This window comes from Pristiophorus japonicus, chromosome 20, assembly GCF_044704955.1.
Source record: "Pristiophorus japonicus isolate sPriJap1 chromosome 20, sPriJap1.hap1, whole genome shotgun sequence".
NCBI lineage: Eukaryota > Metazoa > Chordata > Chondrichthyes > Pristiophoridae > Pristiophorus > Pristiophorus japonicus.
Genome location: NC_091996.1, coordinates 90,979,636 through 91,001,860, shown reverse-complemented (window position 1 = coordinate 91,001,860; position 22,225 = coordinate 90,979,636). Strand labels below are relative to the sequence as shown.

The following is a 22,225-nucleotide window of genomic DNA, read 5'->3' as shown; positions in this document are numbered from 1 at the left end:
AGTACCCTTTGATTTTCCCTTTAACTTAGGGTAAGAGAATTGGAATCTGACACTAAGTATGGTGGCAGAAATAATCGAAAAGCAAATTATAATTTAAATGGAGAAAAATTGCCGTGTGCTGCAGTACAGAGGGACCTGGGGGTCCTTGTGCATGAAACACAAAAGGTGAGTATGCAGGTACAACAAGTGATCAGGAAGGCCAATGGAATCTTGGCCTTTATTGCAAAGGTGGGATAGAGTATAAAAGCAGAGACGTCCTGCTACAACCGTACAGGGTATTGGTGAGGCCACACCTGGAGTTAGATATGGCCCTTACGGCTAAGGGGATCAAGGGGTATGGAGAGAAAGCAGGAAAGGGGTACTGAAGTTGCATGATCAGCCTTGATCTTATTGAATGGCGGTGCAGGCTCGAAGGGCCAAATGGCCTACTCCTGCACCTATTTTCTATGTTTCTATGTACTGCGTGCAGTTTGGCCTCCGTATTTAAGAACATAAGAACATAAGAAATAGGAACAGGAGTAGGCCATATGGTCCCTCGAGACTGCCTCGCCATTCAATAAGATCATGGCTGATCTGATCACGATTATCTGATCATCCCCATAAGGAAGGATATACTTGCATTGGAGGCAGTTCAGAGAAGGTTCACTCGGTTGATTGCGGGGATGAGGGGGTTGACTTATGAGGATCGGTTGAGCAAGTTGGGCCTCTACTCATTGGAGTTCAAAAGAATGAGAGATGATCTTATTGAAACTTACACGATAATAGGGGAGCTCGACAAGGTGGATGCAGTGAGGATGTTTCCACCGATAGGGGAAACTAAAACTAGGGGACATAGTCTCAGAGTAAGGGGCAGCCCATTTAAAACAGAGATGAGGAGAAATTTCTTCTCTGAAAGGGTTGTGAATCTGTGGAATTCTCTGTGTTGTATATGTATATACCCTGTACACTCAATGTACAGTTACAAAAGACCAATGAGTATATCTTCACACTGTATACACTATGCCTGTACCACTAGAGGGTGTAACTGGTGGAGACCTAGGGGTCACCGGTACACGACAGGTAACCAGGTATAAAAGGGAGCTCATCTTACTGTACCCTCATTCAGGAGCTGCAATAAATGGACTAAGGTCACAAGAGTTCAAATATAATACCTTACCTCATGGAGTCATTACTAGAGTGCTTACAGACATAATATAACACTCTGCCCCAGAGAGCTGTGGAGGCTGGGTCATTGAATATACTTAAGGCGGAGATAGACAGATTTTTGAGCGATAAGGGAGTGAAGGATTATGGGGAGCGGGCAGGGAAGTGGAGCTGAGTCCATGATCAGGTCAGCCATGATCTTATTGAATGGCGGAGCAGGCTCAAGGGGCCGAATGGCCGACTCCTGCTCCTATTTCTGATGTTCTTATGAACCTATTATTGTGTTTGACCATGGCGGCCGTTGGTGTGGCAAGGTCACCAACAGGTCGCCCGGCACCCCCTCTTGGGTTTACGCATGTGCGGGCAACAAAAGTTGTCCGATCTACTGCCTAATAAAACGGTGAGCGCCGATAGCCTCACCATTGGTCCTGTCGGAAAACCCGCGCCATTATTGTCTAGCGACAGTCCAATGCCACAAGCCATCCACAACTTAAAAGGAAAGCCTAAACCTTAATCACGTGAGATTATATCAAATCCTAATCCTCTGTGCACGTGTACACGCGAGTAGGGTCTCTATCTTACACTATTCTTTTCCCTTCCACTTCCGTTCTCAAGGTAGTTGCCTCGGGAGGATCTGGTCAGTTTGTGATTGCACAGAGAGCGTTTCAGTCGTTCACCTACAGGGCCATGTGTCTGCCAGATAACCTGATGGCACGTGGGCTCGAGGGGTTGAAAGAATACTATTACCAAGAGGACGGCCTCAAGCTCTGGTTTGCAATAAACAAGTAAGTTCCTTCCAAGACTCGGGTAGATGGAATATTTCTTAATTTGGGATGTTTATATGGCAAGGCCGGCATTTATTGCCCGTCCCAAACTGCCCCTTGAGAAGGTGGTGGTGTTGCCGCCTTCTTGAACCGCTGCAGTCCCGTGTGGTGAAGGTGCTCCCACACAGTGCTGTTAGGGAGGGAGTTCCAGGATTGTGACCCAGCGACGATGAAGGAACGGCCGATATATTTCCAAGTCGGGATGGTGTGTGACTGGGAGGGGAACGTGGAGGTGGTGGTATTCCCATGCACCTGCTGCCCTTGTCCTTCTAGGGGGTAGAGGTCGCGGGTTTGGGAGGTGCTGCCGAAGAAGCCTTGGCGAGTTCTGACACTCCCAGTGCAGTGCTGAGGGGTTAAATGGCCCATTCCTGTTCGTCCAGCTCTACCAGGGCGGTGCAAAGTGCTGAAGAGCCGGGGGGGTCGAGGGGGGGGCAGCGGGGGGATGGGGGAGGGGGACTTTTTTCTACTTGTGCGGTGAGGAAGAAGAAAGGAAAAGAAAGATCTTGCATTTATATAGCGCCTTTCATGACCATCGGACGTCTCAAAGCACTTTACAGCCAATGAAGTACTTTTTGAAGTGTAGTCACTGTTGTAATGTAGGAAACGCGGCAGCCAATTTGCGCACAGCAAGCTCCCACAAACAGCAATGTGGTAATGATCAGATAACCTGTTTTAGTGATGTTGATTGAGGGATAAATATTTGCCCATTTGCCATGGGACCTTTCACGCCCACCTGAGAGAGCAGACGGGGCCTCGGTTTAATGTCTCATCCGGAAGACGGCACCTCCGACAGTGCGGCACTCCCTCAGTACTGCCCCTCCGACAGTGAAGCGCTTCCTCAGCACTGCCCCTCCGACAGTGCGGCGCTCCCTCAGCACTGCCCCTCCGACAATGCGGCGCTCCCTCAGTACTGTCCCTCCGACAGTGCGGCACTCCCTCAGTACTGCCCCTCCGACAGTGAAGTGCTTCCTCAGTACTGCCTCTCCGACAGTACGGCACTCCCTCAGCACTGCCCCTCCGACAGTGCGGCGCTCCCTCAGTACCACCCCTCCGACAGTGCAGCACTCACTCAGTACTGGCTCTCCGACAGTGCGGCGCTCCCTCAGCACTGCCCCTCCGACAGTGCGGCGCTCCCTCAGCACTGCCCCTCCGACAGCCCGGCGCTCCCTCAGCACTGCACTGGGAGTGTCGGCCTGGATTTACGTGCTCAAGTCTCTGGAGTGGGACTCGAACCCACGACCTTCTGACTCAGAGGCGAGGGTGCTGCCCACTGAGCCACAGGATGCCAGCCCCACAACTTAAATGCCCTTGTGAAACTCATCGTTAGCCATGTGGGTGAGGATGAGGTCTAATAGTACCTATGGAGGGCCTCCCCCTCCCCTCCACCCCAGGAAGGGTCGGTGCTGGGCGAGTGGGAGATAATCGGAGAAAGAAGGAAAGACTTGCATTTCTATAGCGCCTTTCACGACCACCGAAGGTCTCAAAGCGCTTTACAGCTTATGAAGTACTTTTCTGGAGTGTAGTCACTGTTGTAATGTAGGAAACATGGCAGCCAGTATGCGCACAGCAAGCTCCCACAAACAGCAATGCGATAATGACCCAGATAATCTGTTTTTTTGTTATGTTGATTGAGGGATAAATATTGGCCCCAGGACACCGGGGAGAACTCCCCAGCTCATCTTCGAAATAGTGGCCGTGGGATCTTTCACGCCCACCTGAAGGGCAGACGGGGCCTCGGTTTAACGTCTCATCCAAAAGACGGCACCTCCAACAGTGCGGGGCTCCCTCAGCACTGCCCTGGGAGTGTCGGCCTAGATTTCTTTTTGTGCTCAAGTCCCTGGCCGTGGGAGGAAAAATCTAACAGATGTGGCGTTCTCCAGGTACGTCAAAGGCATTGTGGGACTCTACTACAAAAGTGACCAGGACGTGCTCGAGGACATTGAGCTGCAGGCTTGGCTTACGGACCTCGTCCAGGAGGGATTTGCGGACCTGCCAGGAATTGGTAAGGGAAGGCAACTGGTTGAAGAACAGCTAGCAAGAGGAGCGAATGCGTGCAGGTTAGCGAGGCACCGTGTGAACAAGGGGATAGTGAGATCGGCGTGATTTGAGGAGCGGGTTTAGCTCTCCGTCAGTACCTCCGGGGTTAGATGTAGAGGTACTGACGGAGAGCTAAATGTCACCGATGCATCCCCAGGACAGAATGCTGGCTTTTATTGCAAGGGGGATAGAGTATAAAAGCAGGGAAGTCCTGCTACAACTGTACAGGGTGTTGGTGAGGCCACACCTGGAGTACTGCGTGCAGTTTTCCTCTCCGTATTTAAGGAAGGATATACTTGCATTGGAGGCTGTTCAGAGAAGGTTCACTCGGTTGATTCCGGAGATGAAGGGGGTTGACTTATGAAGATAGGTTGGGCCTCTACACATTGGAGTTCAGAAGAACGAGAGGCGATCTTATCGAGACATATAAGATAATGAGGGGGGCTCGACAAGGTGGATGCAGAGAGGATGTTTCCGCTCATAGGGGGAGACTAAAACTAGGGGGCATAGTCTCAGAATAAGGGGCCGCCCATTTAAAACTGAGATGAGGAGGAATTTCTTCTCTCAGTGGGTCATGAATCTTTGGAATTCTCTGCCCCAGAGAGCTGTGGAGGCTGGGTCATTGAATATATTTACGGCGGAGTCAGACACATTTTTGAGCGATAAGGGAGTGAAGGGTTATGGGGAGCGGGCGGGGAAGTGGAGCTGAGTCCATGATCGGATCAGCCAATGATCTTATTGAATGGCGGAGCAGGCTCGAGGGGCCGAATGGCCGACTCCTGCTCCCAGTTCTTATGTATTCAGGCTCCTGTGTGAAGCATGGCCATTTGGGCGAGGTATTGGAGAACGGCCAATGCATGTGGAACAAGAGGTATAGGCAGCATGTATCTCTGGGGGAGGGCAAAGGTTTGAATATGTATTTGCCAGACCAAAAAAAAAACGAATGGGAATTTAACAGTATCCCTTCTCTTTGGCAATCCCTCGAAGTAAGGTACAAACAGAAGCATTAGTGTTAAGTATCGAACAACTCCACGAGGCTAAGTACGGTGAGCTAGTTCAGGCATGACCTTACTCCAGTTTATTTATTCTCAAAGTGAGAATTCAACATGGCTGCCAACATGGCTTGCACGTGTCTGCCAGTGACCATTAGGACTCCGACAGTTGCGCCCTCCGGTGGCAGGTCAAACCCAATTAACATACATAGCAGTCAGTCCTCCGATTAATCCAACGGTTCAAATAAATAACAGGAACTTGTATTTATATAGCGCCTTTTACATAGTTAAAACGAACCAAGGCGCTTCACAGGAGTGATTATTTGACACCGAGCCACATAAGGAGATATTAGGACAGGTGACCAAAAGCTTGGAGGGAGGGAGGGAGCGAGAGACAGAAAGAAAGAGAGACAGAAAGAAACAGAGACAGAAAGAATGAGAGACGGAAAGAAAGAAAGAAAGGCTTGCATTTATATAGCGCCTTTCACGACCACCGGACGTCTCAAAGCGCTTTACAGCCAATGAAGTGTAGTCGCTGTTGTAACGTAGGAAAGAGGTAGATGTTAAGGAGCGTCTTAAAGGAGGACGGAGCGGCGAAGAGGCTTAGGGAGGGAATTCCAGAGCTTGGGGCGGCCGAAGGCACGGCCGCCAATGGTGGGGCGATTAAAATCGGGAATGGGCAGGAGGTCAGAATTGGAGGGGCGCAGAGATCGCGGGGCGATGGGGGAAGGCCCAATGGCAAAGGGAAAACAATTCTGTGCGATATAAACTGTCCCGCGCCAAGTCCAAATGCCGGTTATTTTTTGCCAGCCTATCAATAACTTGGCTACTCGTTGCCGCAACATCCCGGTGAGCATTCGGACACGGCAACCCGACTAATGGGTTTCCACATCGCGGAACTCACGCACTCTGGTAGAATGTGCGCTGTTTACGTGTTCTGTCGCGTGATCTCATGCCTGCTTTTAAAAGGAGTGGTTCTTGTTTATAAAAAGAAGCTACAAATTTCAGAGTGAGGCGAGGCGTTTGAACTCGTTTTCACTTGCGGGCAAGCCCAGAGCCAAAGGGCCCCTAAATATAAGACAGTCACTAATAAATCCAGTGGGAATGCAGGAAAAACGTCTCGACCCAGAGAGGGGTGAGAATGCGGAACTCGCTGCCACAGGGAGGGGTTGAGGCGAATAGTATCGATGCATTTAAGGGGGAGGCTGGATAAACACATGAGGGAGAAGGGAATAGAGGGTTATGCTGATGAGGTGAGACAAAGGGGGCTCGTGTGGAGCATAAACATCGGCACGGACCTGTTTCTGTAAATTCGATGTAGTTCTAAATAACAAAGAAAACGCAAACCAAAAGGATTTGCGCCAACTGGGTCCCTTAAGAGAGGCCCTCATGTCTCCTCCGATTCGATCGTCGTTGCATCTCGTCTAACGTAGCTTTATGTCGTTTCAGAAATCCCAGTGACTTTTCGCTCCAGAGAGGAGGTGATCAAGTTCCTCACCATGGTTATCTTCACATGCTCCGCTCAACATGCTGCAGTGAATAACGGGCAGGTAACGGCTTTCGAGGGAGGGCAGAGGGATGAGGAGGGGGCAGGGAGGAGCGGAGGGGTAGGAGGGAGGAGAGGACGAGGGAGGGGGGAGGGGGAAGGGAGTGGCGAAGGTGGGAGGAGAAGGGGAAGGAGGGAGGGGAGGAGATGGGGGAGGGAGTGGGGGAAGGAGAGAAGGAGCGAGGGGAGGAAAGAGGGAGGGAGGGGAGAAGGGGTGGGGGAGGGGAGGAACGAGGGGATGAGGAGAGGAGATGGAGGGAGTGGGAAATGAGGGGAGGGGAGGGGGGGGGAGGAGAAAGGGAGGGAGAGAAGAAGGAGGGAGTGGGGAAGGAGTGTGGGGAGGGAGGAGGAGAAAGGGAGGGAAAGGAGAAGGAGGGGAGGAGAGAAGGAGGGGAGGAGCGAGGGGAGAAGGAGAAAGGGAGGGAAGGGAGAAGGGGCGAGGAAAGGGAAGGAGCGAGGGGCGGGGGGGAGGGGAGGAAAGAGGGAGGGAGGGGAGAAGGAGTGAGGGAGGGGAGGAACGAGGGGATGAGGAGAGGAGATGGAGGGAGTGGGGAAGGAGGGGAGGGGAGAGGGGGGGGAGGAGAAAGGGAGGGAGAGAAGAAGGAGGGAGTGGGGAAGGAGTGAGGGGAGGGAGGAGGAGAAAGGGAGGGAAAGGAGAAGGAGGGGAGGAGAGGAGAGAAGGAGGGGAGAAGGAGAAAGGGTGGGAAGTGAGAAGGGGTGAGGAAAGGGAAGGAGCGAGGGGAGGAGGAGGAGATGGAGGGAGCGGGGATGGAGGGAAGCAGCCAGGGGGGAGGATAAAGGGAGGGGGAAGGGAAGGAGCGGGGGGAAGGAGAAGGGGGGAGGGAGGGGAGGAGGAGGGAGCAGGGAAGGAGATGGGGGGGAGGGAGGGGAGGAGGAGGGAGCAGGGAAGGAAATGGGGGGGAGGGAGGGAGCTTCTCAATCCAACCACCCCAGCACCTCCCACCCCCCACGGTGGGTCTGAATGAAAGCGTTGACTTAACTCCCCCCGCCATTGGCCCTTGTTGGGCAGTACGTTAGCCCAACGTGGAAATGATACAGCATTCCCCAAGGTCCCGGGTTCGAGCCCATGGTCCATGCTGAGCTGTCTGATCCCAGTCTGGAGGTAGGCAGCAGTTTGGGGTGCCTCGATCGCCCTCAGCACCATTACACCAGGGAGGGTGAATCCAGCCAGGGTTAGGACTCTTGGCCACTTGCCGGTGACCCCTGACGGAATTGCGCGGGCTGACGCACAATCAGGCGCGGCTGTGAAGCCCCTCTCCCCACCACCGGTCGAGTAGTCCGTCGATAACTCTGGAGTGGGCGAAGTGCGGGACGGCTTTGGGCACCGGGGGGAGCACAGCCCAGCATGGAGACAATGGGTTTCCGCTTTCCCGGGTCCTGTAGCAACGTCTGGGCACGGAGGGCGGAGCAAAAAAAAGGTGGATGCCCTTGTGGGTATGTGCGTCTCCGCTCCGTCCAGTCTCACCCCGTGCTTCACCCAGGCACCAATCAGAGAGAGGGTGAGAGTGAGGTGAGGGTGGGTGGGTGAGGGGAGGGTGAGGATGAGGGAGGGTGAGGGTGAGGGAGGGTGAGATGAGATGTGGGGGAGGTGAGGTGAGGGGTAGTTGAGGGAGGGAGTGTGAGAGGGCTGAGGGGTGGGTGAGGGAGGATGAGGTGAGGGAGGGAGGATGAGGTGAGGGATGGGAGAGGGGTGAGGGGTGGGAGAGGGTGGATGTGAGGGAGGGACAGTGAGGTGAGGGATGGGAGAGGGGTGAGGGGTGGTTGAGGGAGGGAGGGTAAGGTGAGGGGTGAGTGAGGGGAGGGAGGGCGAGGGAGGGAGGGTGAGGTGAGGCGTGGGTGAGGGGAGGGAGGGTGAGGTGAGGGGTGGGTGAGGTGAGGGAGGGCGAGGTAAGGGGTGGGTGAGGGAGGGAGGGTGAGGTGAGGGGTGGGTGAGGGGAGGGAGGGTGAGGTGAGGGGTGGGTGAGGGAGGGAGGGTGAGGTGAGGGGTGGGCGGGGGGAGGGAGGGTGAGGTGAGGGAGGGAGGGTGAGGTGAGGGGTGGATGAGGGGAGGGAGGGTGAGGTGAGGGGTGGGTGAGGTGAGGGGTGGTTGAGGGAGGGTGAGGTGAGGGGTGGGTGAGGGGTGGGTGAGGGGAGGGAGGGTGAGGTGAGGGGTGGTTGAGGGAGGGAGGGTGAGGTGAGGGGTGGGTGAGGGGAGGGAGGGTGAGGTAAGGAGTGGGGGAGGTGAGGGAGGGTGAGGTAAGGAGTGGGGGAGGTGAGGGAAGGCGGGGTGAGGGGCAGGATCAAGTTGAGGACAAGGGAGGAAGAAGAGGTGGGATGGCGGGGGGGGGGATATCAGACCCTAAGTGCCACTTGTTGGCAGAAAATCCGAGAATCCTATAACACAGAAAGAGGCCACTCAGCCCCTCCTACCCGTGCCGGCTCTCTGAAAGAGCGTCCATTCTCCTAACCGTTGCCATCGGTCGTGTGATGATGTGAGATTGATGCCCTCGAGTTACTGACTCACCGATCAGCGTTTTCCCTCCCAGTTTTACCTCATCAAAATCCCGTATAATTTTGGGCACCCCCCCCCCAGTTAGATTTCTTAGCGCGGTTGCTTTACCCTATGACCCTTGACCTTTCACTCCCTTCTCCTGGCAGTATGACTGGTGCTGCTGGGTGCCAAACAGCCCGTGTACCATGCGGCAGCCACCCCCAGCCGCCAAGGATGACTTCACCATCGAGTACCTCATGGAAAGCTTACCCGACATGAGCCAGTCCGCCATCCAGATGGCTTTCACTTGGCACCTTGGCCGTCCGCTGCCCAACAAGGTGAGGAACCCTCGAGGCGACAAGAAATGGCGTCTCTCAATGGAACCGCTCATGGGCGTATACACACACCGCGTGTACACACACCACGTGTACACACTCCACGTGTACACACATCGCATATACACACTCCGCGTGTACACACTCCACGTGTACACACACCCCGTGTACACACTCCACGTGTACACACTCCACGTGTACACAACCACGTGTACACACACCGCATAGACACACACCGCATATACACACATCGCGTGTACACACTCCACATGTGCACACTCCACATGTACGCATACCGCGTGTACACACTCCACATGCACACACTCCAAATATATATATATATATATATATACACACCACATATATACACACACCTTCTTGGCAACTGAGCAGCTCGCTGGGCCATTAAGAGTCAACCAACTTGCAGTGGGTTTGGAGTCACCTATAGGCCAGACCGGGTAAGGGCGGCAGATTTCCTTCCCTAAAGGACATGAGTGAACCAGATGGGTTTTTACGATAATCTGGTAGATTTGGTTTTACTTACAGGTTTAGTTAAGTAACTGAATTTAAATTCCCCAGCTGCCGTGCAGGGATGTAAACTCACGTCTCTGTCCAGGGTCTGGGTTACTGGTCCAGTGACACAGCCACTGCGCCACCGTATCCTGTTAAATGATACACGCACATAGGAAGGGAGGCTTACATTTATATAGCACCTGTCACGACCACCAGACGTCTCAAAGGACTTTACAGCCAATGAAGTAATTTCTGACGTGTAGTCACTGTTGTAATGTGGGAAACACAGCAGTCTATTTGTGCACAGCAAGCTCCCACACACAGCAATGTGATAATGACCCGATAATCTGTTTTTGAGGGATAAATTTTGGCCCCAGGACAACGGGGTTAACTCCCCTGCTCTTCTTCGAAATAGTGGTCATGGGATTTTTACGTCCACTTGAGAGAGCAGACGGGGCCTCGGTTTAACGTCTCATCTGAAAGATGGCACCTCCGACAGTGCTGCGCTCCCTCAGCACTCCCCTCCGACAGTGCGGCGTTCCCTCAGTACCGCCCCTCCGACAGTGCTGTGCTCCCTCAGTACCGCCCCTCCGACAGTGCGGCGCTCCCTCAGTACCGCCCCTCCGACAGTGCGGCGCTCCCTCAGTACCGCCCCTCCGACAGTGCGGCGCTCTCTCAGTACCGCCCCTCCGACAGTGCGGCGCTCCCTCAGTACTGCCCCTCTGACAGTGCGGCGCTCCCTCAATAGCACCCCTCCGACAGTGCGACGCTCCCTCAGTACCGCCCCTCCGACAGTGCAGCGCTCCCTCAATACTGCCCCTCTGACAGTGCGGCACTCCCTCAGTACGGCGCTCCCTCTGTACTGCCCCTCCGACAGTGCGGTGCTCCCTCTGTACTGCCCCTCCAACAGTGCGGCGCTCCCTCAGTACCGCCCCTCCGACCCTCCCTCAGTACCGCCCCTCCGACAGTGTGGCGCTCCCTCAGTACCGTCCCTCCGACAGCGCGGCGCTCCCTCAGTACCGTCCCTCCGACAGCGCGGCGCTCCCTCAGTACTGCCCCTCCGACAGTGCGGCGCTCCCTAAGCACTGCTCCTCCGATAGTGCGGCACTCCCTCAGTACCGTCCCTCCGACAGCGCGGCGCTCCCTCAGTACTGCCCCTCCAACAGCGCGGCGCTCCCTCAGTACCGTCCCTCCAACAGCGCGGCGCTCCCTCAGTACCGTCCCTCCGACAGCGCGGCGCTCCCTCAGTACTGCCCCTCCGACAGTGCGGCGCTCCCTAAGCACTGCTCCTCCAACAGCGCGGCGCTCCCTCAGTACTGCCCCTCCAACAGCGCGGCGCTCCCTCAGTACCGTCCCTCCAACAGCGCGGCGCTCCCTCAGTACCGTCCCTCCAACAGCGCGGCGCTCCCTCAGTACCGTCCCTCCAACAGCGCGGCGCTCCCTCAGTACCGTCCCTCCAACAGTGCGACGCTCCCTCAGTACCGCCCCTCCGACAGTGTGGCGCTCCCTCAGTACCGCCCCTCCGACAGCGCGGCGCTCCCTCAGTACTGCCCCTCTGACAGTGCGGCGCTCCCTCAATACTGCCCCTCTGACAGTGCGGCACTCCCTCAGTACGGCGCTCCCTCAGTACTGCCCCTCTGACAGTGCACCGCTCCCTCAATACTGCCCCTCCGACAGTGTGGCGCTCCCTCAGTACCACCCCTCCGACACTCCCTCAGTACTGCCCCTCCGACAGTGCGGCGCTCCCTCAGTACTGCCCCTCCGACAGTGTGGCGCTCCCTCAGTACCACCCCTCCGACAGTGCGGCGCTCCCTCAGTACTGCCCCTCCGACAGTGCGGCGTTCCCTCAGTACTGCCCCTCCGACAGTGTGGCGCTCCCTCAGTACCGTCCCTCCAACAGCGCGGCGCTCCCTCAGTACCGTCCCTCCAACAGCGCGGCGCTCCCTCAGTACCGTCCCTCCAACAGCGCGGCGCTCCCTCAGTACCGTCCCTCCAACAGTGCGACGCTCCCTCAGTACCGCCCCTCCGACAGTGTGGCGCTCCCTCAGTACCGCCCCTCCGACAGCGCGGCGCTCCCTCAGTACTGCCCCTCTGACAGTGCGGCGCTCCCTCAATACTGCCCCTCTGACAGTGCGGCACTCCCTCAGTACGGCGCTCCCTCAGTACTGCCCCTCTGACAGTGCACCGCTCCCTCAATACTGCCCCTCCGACAGTGTGGCGCTCCCTCAGTACCACCCCTCCGACACTCCCTCAGTACTGCCCCTCCGACAGTGCGGCGCTCCCTCAGTACTGCCCCTCCGACAGTGTGGCGCTCCCTCAGTACCACCCCTCCGACAGTGCGGCGCTCCCTAAGCACCGCCCCTCCGACAGTGCGCCGTTCCCTCAGCACTGCCCCTCCGACAGTGCGGCGTTCCCTCAGTACTGCCCCTCCGACAGTGCGGCGCTCCCTCAGTACCACCCCTCCGACAGTGCGGCGCTCCCTCAGCACTGCCCCTCCGACAGTGCGGCGCTCCCTCAGTACCGCCCCTCCGACAGTGCGGCGCTCCCTCAGTACCGCCCCTCCGACAGTGCGGCGCTCCCTCTGCACCGCCCCTCCGACAGTGCGGGGCTCCCTCAGCACCGCCCCTCCGACAGTGCGGCGCTCCCTAAGCACCACCCCTCCGACAGTGCGGCGTTCCCTCAGTACTGCCCCTCCGACAGCGCGGCGCTCCCTCAGCTCCTGCCCCTCCGACAGTGTGGCGTTCCCTCAGTACTGCCCCTCCGACAGCGCGGCGCTCCCTCAGCACCGCCCCTCCGACAGTGCGGCGTTCCCTCAGCACCGCCCCTCCGACAGTGCGGCGTTCCCTCAGCACCGCCCCTCCGACAGTGCGGCGTTCCCTCAGTACTGCCCCTCTGACAGCGCGGCGCTCCCTCAGCACTGCCCCTCCGACAGTGTGGCGTTCCCTCAGTACTGCACCTCCGACAGTGCGACGCTCCCTCAGTACTGCACTGGGAGTGTCAGCCTAGATTTGAGCTCAAGTCCCTGGAGTGGGACTCGAGCCCACAACCTTCTAACTCCGAGGCGAGAACGAGAGTGCTACCCACTGAGCCACAGCTGACACGTGCAAGTACAAAGCGGAGGGTCCTTTGACTGATGCTGGAGCAGTGCGGTTTATCAAACACTGAAGCATCGGGGGTTGGGAAGTGTTTGATTAACCAGATCCATCCAATGTCTCTTCAGCTGCTGCTGAGCCACTTTGAGGAGGAATACTTCACCGAGGAAGGCGCCAAGGAAGTCATTGCGGAGTTTCAGGAGGAGCTGAAACAGATTGAGAAGCAGATCCGGGAGCGGAACGAGGGCCTGGCCCTCAAGTACCAGTACCTGCAGCCTTCCAACGTTGAAAACAGCATCAGCATCTGAGCAGGGTGGAGGTGGCTTGGCACCACTCACTGGGGCCTTCACTGCATCGCCTGGCAACCCAACGAGCAACTCTTCACACACACACACACCAACATCAGGAGCAATAGTGTACACGTCCCATCCCCCGGGGCTACAGGGAAAGGACGAGGGCGGTGTGGGAGGGGGGGGCGGGGGGTGGGTTGGGACTAGCTGAGGCGCTCTCGCAGAGAGCCGGCACGGGCTCGACGGGCCGAATGGCCTCCTTCTGTGCGGTAACCCCCCCCCCCCTACGGTTCTATAGCCAACACCACCTGAAGATAAAGGACGCGAGCCAAAAGTCCCGATCTTTCAAAACGGCCTCAGCGTTTCGAACACACAACGATGGCTGCACTTCACGGCCTTTGCACAGCGGTTTTGGCGAGGTTTGTGATCAGACGATATGGAATCGTGACGTCTTTCCACTATCAATCAGGAAATCAATCCCCTATACTTACAGAACAATAAGTGTTAATGTGACCTAATGCACAGATACTTCAGTGATTTTTTTTTCAGTACGATTAACATGGACTTAGAAGGTATCTGTGCAAGAAATGTTGATTTAAGTATACCATTGACTGTGATTTACCACTCTCTTTGCTTTCTGCACTCTTGATCATCAATAAAGTACAGAATTAGAACTGTTGTTGTCTCTGACTGAAGGTGATGTGAAACTGTGGCCCTCCCGATACCACAAATCCTGTAATATGCCTTTATAAATCACCTCCGCTGGAGTACTGTGTCCAATTTTGGGCACTGCACTGCAGGAAGGCAGTCAAGGCCTTAGAGGGGGTGCGGAGGAGATTTACTTGCATGGCACCAGGGGGCGAGCGACTTTAGTTGTGTGGGGGGGACTTGGAGAAACTGGGGTTTTTCCCCTCCGAGCAGGGGAAGAATTAATCGAGGTGTTCAAAGTTAAATAGGGCTATTGATAGAGTAGATCGAAAGAACCTGTTTCCACTGGCAGAGGGGCGGGGGACGGGGGTAGGGGCCGATAACCAGAGGGGACACAGATTTAAGATCACTGGCAAAAGAACCAGAGGGGGCAGACGAGGAGAATGTTTTTACGCAGCGAGTTGTTGTGATCGGGAACGCGCTGCCTGAAAGGGCGGTGGGAGCAGATTCAATCGTAACTTTCAAACGGGGAATTGGATCAATACTCGAAAAGGAAAGATTTGAAGGGCTCTGGGGGTGGGAGGGAGTGCAACTAATCGGATAGCTCCGCACAATAATTTTATTAAACTGACCTATTCAGTTGATTTTTTTAATACATTTGAAATGTCTTTCTGATGGTTTTCGGTCGCAGGTTTATCCCTGAATTAAAAGCCCAAGACTTAGATTTTGCTTGTTTCCCAGTCCCTGGGTGGAGAGAGACAGACTACAACTCCCAGAGTGCACCAGTGTCCCCCTGGAAGACCACAACTCCCAGAGTGCACCATCATCATAGGCAGTCCCTCGTATCGAGGATGACTTGCTTCCACGCCAAAAAGGGATGAGTTCACAGGTGTTTCAATGAAGGACCTAATATTCCAGATCCCGAACTACATCCTGAAGGGTGGAAGATGCCTGTGGGTGGATTTTTTTAACGTGGGGTGGCCGTTGCACACCAGCCACCACACGGGCTTGACAGAGTGAGGTCTTGGTCCAGTGGCAAGAGTTAGCCAAGACGATTGGAGACCTGCTCTGTTGCACGGATCTACTGCACACACATATCGCAGTCTGATAGTCTGCATCCCAGAGTACTTAAGGAGGTAGCCCGAGAAATAGTGGATGCATTGGTGATCATTTTCCAACAGTCTATCGACCCTGGATCGGTTTCTATGGACTGGAGGATAGCTAATGTAACACCACTTTTTAAGAAAGGAGGGAGAGAGAAAATGGGTAATTATAGACCGGTTAGCCTGACATCAGTAGTGGGGAAAATGTTGGAATCAATTATTAAAGTTGAAATAGCAACGCATTTGGAAAGCAGTGACAGGATCGGTCCAAGTCAGCATAGATTTACGAGCTGGACGGAGAAGGAAGCGCTGCAAAAAGGAGAGCGGTCCTCCTCACAGTCTGCGGGGCACCGGCCTGCAGCCTCATGAAGAATCTTCTGGCTCTGGTGAAACCCACAGATAAGTCGTATGAGGAACTGTGTACACTGGTTCGGGAGCATCTTAACCCGACGGAGAGCGTGCTGATGGCGAGGTATCGGTTCTACACGTGCCAGCGATCTGAAGGTCAGGAAGTGGCGAGCTACGTTGCCGAGCTAAGGCGACTTGCAGGACAATGTGAGTTTGATGGCTACCTGGAGCAAATGCTCAGAGACTTTTTTATACTGGGCATTGGCCACGAGACCATCCAACGAAAACTTTGACTGTCGAGACACCGACCCTCAGTAAGGCCATTGCGATAGTACAGGCGTTTATGTCCACCAGTGATAACACCAAACAAATCTCTCAGCACACAAGTGCTTGCAATGTTCATAAATTAACTGGAACTGTGTTTGCGAGCAGAAATGTACAGGGCAGAACCCACGAGTCTGCAACTGCCAGCAGGTCTCAGGTGACCCAGATGACTCAGGGTCCCCAACAAAGGATGAATGCAAGGCAATTCACACCTTGTTGGCGTTGTGGAGGCTTCCATTCAGCCTATTCATGCCGCTTCAAAGGGTATATTTGCAAGAGCTGTGGAACAATGGGGCACCTCCAACAAGCTTGCAGATGAGCTGCAAGCTCTGCAAAACCTGCTAACCACCACGTGGCAGAGGAAGATCGGTCCATGGTGGATCAAAGCAATTTCGAGCCACAGAGAAAGGAGGCAGATGCTGAAGTACAGGGGGTGCACACATTTTCGACGAAATGTCCACCTATAATGCTAAATGTAAAATTGAATGGCTTACCCGTAGCCATGGAACTGCACACTGGCGCTAGCCAATCCATCATGAGTAAAAAGATGTTTGAGAGACTGTGGTGCAACAAGGCATTCAGACCAGCCCTGAGCCCCATCCACACAAAACTGAGAACGTACACCAAAGAGCTTATCACTGCCCTGGGCAGCGCCATGGTCAAGGTCACCTACGAGGGCACGGTGCACGAACAGCCACTCTGCATTGTCCCGGGCGATGGCCCCACACTGCTTGGAAGGAGCTGGCTGGGCAAAATCTGCTGGAACTGGGATGATATCCGAGCGCTATCACATGTTGATGAGGCCTCATGTACCCAGGTTCTTAATAAATTTCCTTCCCTTTTTGAGCCAGGCATTGGAAACTTTTCCGGGGCGAAGGTGCGGATCCACTTGGTCCCAGAGACATGACCCATTCACCACAAGGCGCGAGCGGTACCTCACATGATGAGGGAGAGAGTGAAAATCGAACTGGACAGGCTACAATGCGAGGGAATCATCTCCCCAGTGGAATTCAGCGAGTGGGCCAGCCCAATTGTTCCAGTACTCAAAAGTGATGGCACGGTCAGGATTTGCGGCAATTATAAAGTAACTATTAATCGTTTCTCGCTACAGGACCAATACCCGCTACCTAAGGCAGACGACCTATTTGCGACGCTGGCATGAGGCAAGACGTTCACCAAGCTCGACCTGACTTTGGCCTACATGACGTAGGAGCTGGAGGAGTCTACGAAGGGCCTCACCTGCATCAACACGCATAAGGGATTGTTCATCTACAACAGATGCCAGAGAAACATGGAGAGCCTACTCAAGTTGGTACCACAAATGGTGGTCTTCCAGGACGACATATTGGTCACGGGTCAGGATACCGCCGAGCACCTACAAAACCTGGAGGAGGTCCTCCAGCGACTGGATCGCGTAGGGCTGCGGCTGAAGAGGTTGAAATGCGTCTTCATGGCAACAGAAGGGGAGTATTTGGGGAGAAAGATCGCGGTGGACGGCATTCGGTCCACAGACGCAAAGACAGAGGCTATCAGGAACACGCCCAGGCACAGAACATTACGGAGCTGCGGTCGTTCCTGTGACTCCTCAACTATTTTGGTAACTTCCTACCGGGGTTAAGCACCCTTATAGAGCCCCTATATGTGTTATTGCGCAAAGGTGAGAACTGGGTATGGGGAAAAAAACAAGTAATTGCTTTTGAGAAAGCCAGAAACATTTTATGCTCCAACAAGCTGCTTGTATTGTATAACCCGTGTAAAAGACTTGTGCTAGCATGTGATGCGTCATCGTACGGAGTCGGGTGTGTACTACAACAAGCTAACGTTGCGGGGAAGTTGCAACCTGTCGCCTATGCTTCCAGGAGCTTGTCTAAGGCCTAGAGGGTCTACAGCATGATTGAGAAAGAGGCATTAGCGTGTGTGTTCGGGGTAAAGAAAATGCATCAGTACCTGTTTGGCCTCAAATTTGAGCTGGAAACTGATCACAAGCCCCTCATATCCCTGTTCGCTGAAAACAAGGGGATAAGTACTAATGCCTCAGCCCGCATATAAAGGTGGGCACTTGCGCTATCAGCGTATAACTATACCATCCGCCACAGGCCAGGTACCGAGAACTGTGCGGATGCTCTGTCGGCTACCATTGCCCACCACGGGGGTGGAAATGGCGCAGCCTGCAAACTTGTTGATGGTGGCGCAGCCCGCAGACTTGTTGATGGTCATGGAAGCGTTTGAAAATGATAAATCACCTGTCACGGCCCGCCAGATTAGGACTTGGACCAGCCAAGATCCTCTGCTGTCCCTAGTAAAAAACTGTGTACTGCATGGGAGCTGGGCCAGCATCCCCGTTGAAATGCAAGAGACCATCAAGCCGTTCCAGCGGCGAAAGGATGAGCTGTCCATTCAGGCAGACTGCCTGTTGTGGGGTAACCGCGTAGTGCTACCCAAAAAGGGCAGTGAGACGTTCATCTCAGATCTCCACAGCACACACCCGGCTATAGTAATGATGAAAGCGATAGCCAGATCCCATGTGTGGTGGCCCGATATCGACTCTGACTTAGAGTCCTGTGTATGACAATGCAGCGTATTTGCTCAGTTGAGCAACGTGCCCAGAGAACCACCACTAAGTTTGTGGTCCTGGCCCTCCAGACCATGGTCGAGGATCCATGTCGACTATGCGGGCCTGTTTCTTGGTAAAATGTTCCTGGTGGTGGTGGATGCTTTTTCAAACCGGATTGAACGTGAAATAATGTCAGAAAGCACCGCCACCGCCACCATTGAAAGCCTGAGGGCCATGTTTGCCACCCACGGCCTGCCTGACATACTGGTCAGTGACAACAGTCCATGTTTCACCAGTGCCGAATTTAAAGAATTCATGACCCGCAATGGGATCAAACATGTCACCTTGGTCCCGTTTAAACCAGCCTCCAATGGGCAGGCAGAGAGGGCAGTACAAACCATCAAACAGAGCCTTAAAGGAGTCACAGAAGGCTCACTCCAAACCCGCCTGTCCTGAGTACTGCTAACCAATGCACGAGATCCCACTCGCTCACAGGGGTGCCCCTGGCTGAGCTACTCATGAAAAGGACACTTAAAACCAGACTCTCGCTGGTTCACCCCAACATGCATGATCAGGTTGAGAGCAGGCAGCAGCAACAAAATGTAAACGATGGTCGCGCCACTGTGTCATGGGAAATTGATCTGAATGACCCTGTGTATGTGCTAAACTATGGACATGGTCCCAAGTGGATCGCAGGCACGGTGATAGCTAAAGAAGGGAGTAGGGTGTTTGTAGTCAAACTAGACAATGGACAAATTTGCAGAAAGCACCTGGACCAAACGGGGCTGCGGTTCAGAGTCTGCCCTGAACAACCCACAGCAGACACCACCTTTTTTGAGCCCACAACACACACCCAAAGGATCAACGACACCACCCCGGACCAGGAAATCGAACCCATCACGCCCAACAGCCCAGCAAGGCCAGGCTCACCCAGCAGCCCTGCAGGGCCAACAGCACGCCAGCCCAGCGAGGGCACAGCCAACACACCAGAACAGACATTTGTACCGAGGCGGTCCACCAGGGAAAGAAAGGCTCCCGACCGCCTCACCTTGTAAATAGTTTTCACTTTTACTTTGGGCGGGCAGGTGATGTTATGTATCTGTAAAGCATGCACTCCCATATTCTGCCACCAGGGAGCTCATCCCCTGAAGTCCCAAGGGATCCCAGCATCCCTTGGGAGCACTGTATATAAGCCGGCCCCTAAGGCCTGTTCCTCACTCTGGAGTGTCTTATTAAAGACTGAGGTCACTGTTGCTTTAACCTCCCTGTGTGCAGTCTCATCTGTGTTAGGAACACAATATTATCATCATCATAGGCAGTCCCTCGGAATCGAGGAAGACTTGCTTCCACTCTAAAAATGAGTTCTTAGGTGGCTGAACAGTCCAATACGAGAACCACAGTCCCTGTCACAGGTGGGACAGATAGTCATTGAGGGAAGGGGTGGGTGGGACTGGTTTGCCGTACGCTCCATCCGCTGCCTGCGCTTGCTTTCTGCACGCTCTCGGCGACGAGACTCGAGGTGCTCAGCGCCCTCCCGGATGCAGTTCCTCCACTTAGGGCGGACTGGTCTTTGGCCCAGGGACTCCCAGGTGTCGGTGGGGATGTTGCACTTTATCAGGGAGGCTTTGAGGGTATCTTTGTAATGTTTCCTCTGCCCACCTTTGGCTCGCTTGCCGTGAAGGAGTTCCGAGTAGAGCGCTTGCTTTGGGGGCTCAACAAGTTGGATGCAGAGAGGATATTTCCACTCATAGGGGAAACTAAAACTAGGGGGCATAGTCTCATAATAAGGGACCACCAATTTAAACTGAGATGAGGAGAAATTTCTTCTCTCAGAGGGTTGTAAATCTGTGGAATTCTCTGCCCTCGAGAGCTGTGCAGGCTGGGTCATTGAATATATTTAAGGCGGAGATCGACAGATTTTTGAGCGATAAGGGAGTAAAGGTTTATGGTGAGCGGGCAGGGAAGTGGAGCGGAGCATGATCAGATCAGCCCTGATCTTATTGGATGGCAGAGCAGGCTCGAGGGGCCGAATGGCCGACTCCTGCTCCTATTTCTTATGTTCTTAAGAGTGAAAAAAATTCTCCTTACCTCAATCTTACTTGGCCGACCCTTTATCCTGAGACTGTGACCCCTGGTTCTAGACTCTCCAGTCCGGGGGGAAACATCCTCCCTGCATCTACCCTGTCAATCCCCCTCAGAATCTTAGATGTTTCAATGAGATCACCTCTCATTTTTCTAAACTCCAGAGAGTATAGGCCCAACCTGCTCAGTCTTTCCTCATAGGACAGCGTTCTCATCCCAGGGATCAGTGTGGTGAACCTTCGTTGCACCGCCTCCACGGCAAGTATATCCTTCCTCAGTGTGGACTCAATAGTGATATGTGTGTGCACTGGGTCCGTGCAGCAGAGCAGGTCTCCAGTCGTCTTGGTTAACCCTTGCCACTGGACCAAGACCTAGCTCTGTCAAGCCCGTGTGGTGGCTGGTGTGCAACGGCCACCCCACGTTAAAAAAATCCACCCACAGGCATCTTCCACCCTTCAGGATGTAGTTTGGGATCTGGAATATTAGGTCCTTCATTGAAAAACCCGTGGCGTGGAAGCAAGTCATCCTCGATACGAGGGATCGCCTAAGAGAGAGAGAGAGAGAGCCACTGGTCTGTGAGTGTCAGCTGTGGCTCAGTGGGTAGCACCCTCGCCTCTGAGTCAGACGGTTGTGGGTTCAAGTCGAACTTCAGCATGTAAATCCAGGCTGACACTCCCAGTGCACTGCTGAGGGAGCGCCACACTGTCGGAGGCTCCGTCTTTCGGATGAGACGTTAAACCGAGGCCCCGTCTGTCCTCTCAGGTGGATATAAGAAGCTAGGAGTAAGCCATACAGCCCCTTGAGCCTGCTCTACCATTTGATCCGATCATGGACTCAGGTCCACTTCTCTACCCACTCCCCATAAGCCCTTATTGTTTAAGAAACTGTCTATCTCTGTCTTAAATTTATTCAATGTCCTGGCCTCCACAGCTCTCTGAGGCAGTGAATTCCACAGATTTACAACCCTCTGAGAGAAGAAATTCCTCCTCATCTCAGTTTTAAATGGTGTCCCCTTATTCTGATTATGCCCTCTAGTTCTAGTCTCCCCCCATCATCTTGTCCAGCACCCCCTCAGAATCTTACACGTTTCAATAAGATCAACCACTCATTCTTCTAAACTCCAATGAGTATCGGCCCAACCTGCTCATATGATAACCCCTTCATCTCAGGAATCAACCGAGTGAACCTTCTCTTAGATGTGGCGCTTACGGCAAAAGGGATCGAGGGGTATGAAGAGAAAGCAGGAATAGGGTACTGAAGTTGCATAATCAGCCATGATCATATTGAATGATGGTGCAGGCTCGAAGGGCCGAATAGCCTACTCCTGCACCGATTTTCTGTGTTTCTATGTTTCTCTGAACTGTCTCCAATGCGATATGTGCGTGCACGAGGTCCGTGCAGCAGAGCAGGTCTCCAGTCGTCCTGGTTAACCCTTGCCACTGGCCCAAGACCTAGCTCTGTCAAGCCCGTGTGGTGGCTGGTGTGCAACAGTCACCCCACGTTAAAAAAATCCACGCATAGGCATCTTCCGCCCTTCAATTGGAGTTCAGAATCTGGAGTATTAGGTCCTTCATTGAAACACCTGTGAACTCATCCCTTTTTGGCGTGGAAGCAAGTCATCCTCGACTCGAGGGACTGCCTATGATGATGATCCTTCCTCAGATCAGTGGAGCAAAACTGTGCACAGTACTCCTGGTGTAATCTCACCAAGACCCTGTACAATTGTAGCAAGACTTCTTATACTCCAACTCCACTTGCAATAAAGCCCCTTTATCACTTACTGTTAGACTGAAAACAGACCACAATTTTTCGCAAAGGAAAAGACAGATCTCACCAAAAAAACACAGGACAACAGATTATGCACAGAATTCTGTTTCACTGTGGTAAAATCTTGAAGAGAGAT

The 22,225-nt window shown here is 54.1% G+C and overlaps 1 protein-coding gene across 1 annotated transcript in view; it reads left to right on the top strand.

Annotated features, from left to right (window-relative positions):
* alox12 (arachidonate 12-lipoxygenase) overlaps window positions 1-13,937 on the top strand; it is a 67,493-nt gene extending 53,556 nt beyond the window's left edge. The window contains exons 10-14 of the mRNA XM_070863146.1: window positions 1,759-1,928; window positions 3,848-3,969; window positions 6,446-6,546; window positions 9,201-9,371; window positions 13,102-13,937. Of these exons, the coding sequence (XP_070719247.1) occupies window positions 1,759-1,928; window positions 3,848-3,969; window positions 6,446-6,546; window positions 9,201-9,371; window positions 13,102-13,281 (744 nt within the window). The 3' untranslated portion in view covers window positions 13,282-13,937. The remainder of the gene's footprint in view (window positions 1-1,758; window positions 1,929-3,847; window positions 3,970-6,445; window positions 6,547-9,200; window positions 9,372-13,101) is intronic.
* Window positions 13,938-22,225: the final 8,288 nt, after the last annotated feature.